This window comes from Apium graveolens, chromosome 7 (assembly GCF_009905375.1).
Source record: "Apium graveolens cultivar Ventura chromosome 7, ASM990537v1, whole genome shotgun sequence".
NCBI classification, from domain to species: Eukaryota; Viridiplantae; Streptophyta; class Magnoliopsida; order Apiales; family Apiaceae; genus Apium; species Apium graveolens.
This window is the reverse complement of record NC_133653.1, coordinates 182,620,178-182,622,966: the sequence shown is the minus strand read 5'-3', so window position 1 is coordinate 182,622,966 and position 2,789 is coordinate 182,620,178. Positions and strand designations below refer to the sequence as shown.

The 2,789-nt window shown below is 33.8% G+C and overlaps 1 protein-coding gene across 1 annotated transcript; it reads left to right on the top strand.

The window, feature by feature from the left end:
- The first annotated feature begins 1,926 nt into the window (after positions 1-1,926).
- LOC141674243 (uncharacterized) lies at positions 1,927-2,331 on the top strand. The gene has a single exon (XM_074480962.1). It carries the CDS (start codon positions 1,927-1,929, stop codon positions 2,329-2,331), a length of 405 nt encoding a protein of 134 aa, XP_074337063.1.
- The last annotated feature ends 458 nt before the right edge of the window (positions 2,332-2,789 follow it).

Genomic DNA, 2,789 nt, shown 5'->3' with positions numbered 1-2,789 from the left:
TTGGTTTTTATCTGCGGATCCTATTGTACGGGAGAGGTGGTAAAACGAAGGTGATCTTCTTTAATCAGTTGATTCTCATAGGGGGAGAAGCAAGAGATATGGGCTTCTCAACAGGAAATGTGGTTGTACAAATGAAGATGGAACTACTTGAAGATATGTTCAGTCTAGAGGAACATCTACTTGGAATCTGGAAAATGTTAAATCTCATCCAGAACTTTTCTGCTATTTACTTTGCATGTATGTTTATATCTTTTTCTTATTTGTTAGTTGAGTTATCCTCTAGGTATTTGTGTGTTATTGTCTAACAAACAAATAGGGGGAGATTGTAAGTCATATATCATAACATATTTGTATATTCGAGGATTCAACTCAACTCAAATAAGAATGTAATAAGTAAATAGTGGATCGACCTTCAAAGAGATCTCGCAAAGTAATATTTGTCAAAGGATTCAGAACAAGGTTCATCTACAGACTTGAGGAGGTAATTCACTGGAAGAAGTTCAAGAAGTTGATCATGCCTCAGTGATATAAATCAAGATCGTGGATTTAATCAAGTGACAGAGATCTCGTCAGAGTATCATTAATTACAAGGATTTAATCTGAAGAAAATCAAAGCGTCAAAGTCAAGACATGAAGAAACGTCACGGAAGTTAGTCACTCATGAACCAGACAGTACATCGAGTGTCAACGTTGAAGTGGCGGAATTGATTCATAATTCTCAGTGATTTTCAGAAGATATTCAGAAGAATGGATGCTGCTCAGGGTTAGTATTAATTCTCTATTAATTAATTAAGTCATATAATTTAATTAAGTAAATAAATTATATCTGCAAGGATTAATTTATTGATTAATTAAATTAATTGATTAATTAATTCAGAATTAATTTTAGGAATTTTCAGAATTTTAATTGGATTAAAATCTGCATTAAATCAGCAAGACAATTGAAAATGAACTAGCATGACAATCAGGATTGTCATACCGATTGTCATGCTAGGCCATTTTCAATTGTCTCACCGAAAGTTACACTAGGAGGAGGATTGTCTTGCTAGTTCATTCTGATTGTCATGCTAGTTCATTCTGATTGTCATGCTAGTTCATTCAGATTGTCTTGCTAGTTCAATCCATTGTCCTACCGATTGTCTTGCTGAGCTTAGGATTGTCTTGCCAGTTCAATTCTATTCTATTGATTAAAAAGAAGCAGACAAGCAGCAGTTCATTTTTTATCCATCCAGAAAAATAGAAGCCAAGAAAAAACAGAAAGAAAAAGCAGCCGCCTATGAAACATTCAATTCTTATCTGCTTAATTCAAGATCAATTTCTAGATTGCAAAGTTAAATCCAATCAACTAGAAATCATTCTCTTGTTCTTGTGTAACAATCTAGCGGATCAAAATCCCTAGAACTTAATCTCAAATTGCGTTTAGCATTTGAATCTTTTTATTACAAAAATAGAAAAAGTTCATGTCGAATTTATTCTAGATTTGTGATAATTAATTTGAGATTAATTCCTTGTAATCGATACAGTTGTTGTAACACCTTTCAAGTTTAATAATATTTTTATTTAACTTGAATTTTGTTTCACAATTTTTATTCCGCATTTAATTCGATTATTCGGTGCTGTTTGTATTCAACCCCCCTTCTACAAACACATTGGGACCTAACAATTACCTATTCTATATTTTAACAAAACCCCCCAAACTTAGAACCTTTTTTGTGTGAAAATAAGCTCCAACGCAAGTCAGACGCATAACTTTCGAAATCTGATACCAACGAGGATAAGAAACGATACAAATGACATTTTTCGTCCAGCTTTTAGTGTATAAAATCAGCAGTAATGTGTGTTCTTTGGTCTAATGTGTTGGCGTAATAAATGGGTATGGGATAAAGTTGAAATGTCGCCTTTGGAGTTAAATCTAAAGCTCTTAATATGTTAAATGACTGGAAGCGTGCTCAGCAGAGGTTACCGAACTACACTCAATCTCAGCAACAAAATAATTCAAAATTTTGGTCTAAACCGCCGCCTGGGTGGATCAAGATAAATGTAGATGCAGCTTGTGTTCCTGGTGCAGGATGTGTAGGGCTTGGCTGTGTTGTTCGTAATGAGTCTGGTGCTTTTGTCAAAGCGATAAGCAATGTCCTGATGATAAATATGCAGGCTAGAGAAGCAGAGACTTTGTGGCCATCTTCTAAACGCATTTTTGAGTCGGATTCTAAAACGCTTGTGGAGGCTGTGAATGGTAATGGAGGTGCTTCAATGTTTGATACAATTGCAGAATATTGCAGTGATTTGCTTAAACACTTTGATGAAGTGTTGGTCAACTTTGTTCACTAATCTGCCTAGTAGCACCAGCTTCTTAATCTTTGTGAGGTATGTTGGAAAATATGGGTATAAGTCCCATATTGGTAAGTCATATTTTTGAGCATTATGACTAAAAGATGTGTGAGATATGATGATATTCTCTTAATAATGGAAATTATTATTTTCCATTATAATTTGGCTCAAATATTATGACATAAATTAATTTGATTTTATTTCAGATTAATTGATATGGTGTATGTCTTGATATATTTAATCTGATTCTGTTTCAGATTATTTATGGAATAGAGTAGCTTGCAAGTATTACACCGATTCCATAATTAATGATATTTAATTATGGAAAAGAGTAGCACACAAGTCTATCTATACCTATATAAACACCTCTAAGGCTTTATACACACCAAAAACATATTCACCTTTAGACACAAAACTCTCTCTCTCTCTCTCTCGGTGATAGTTTTGTACCCGTTCAA

What these genes read in the sequence shown, in the direction of transcription:
- LOC141674243 (XM_074480962.1), top strand. Translation starts at nt 1,927, where the DNA reads ATGTTAAATGACTGGAAGCGTGCTCAGCAGAGGTTACCGAACTACACT.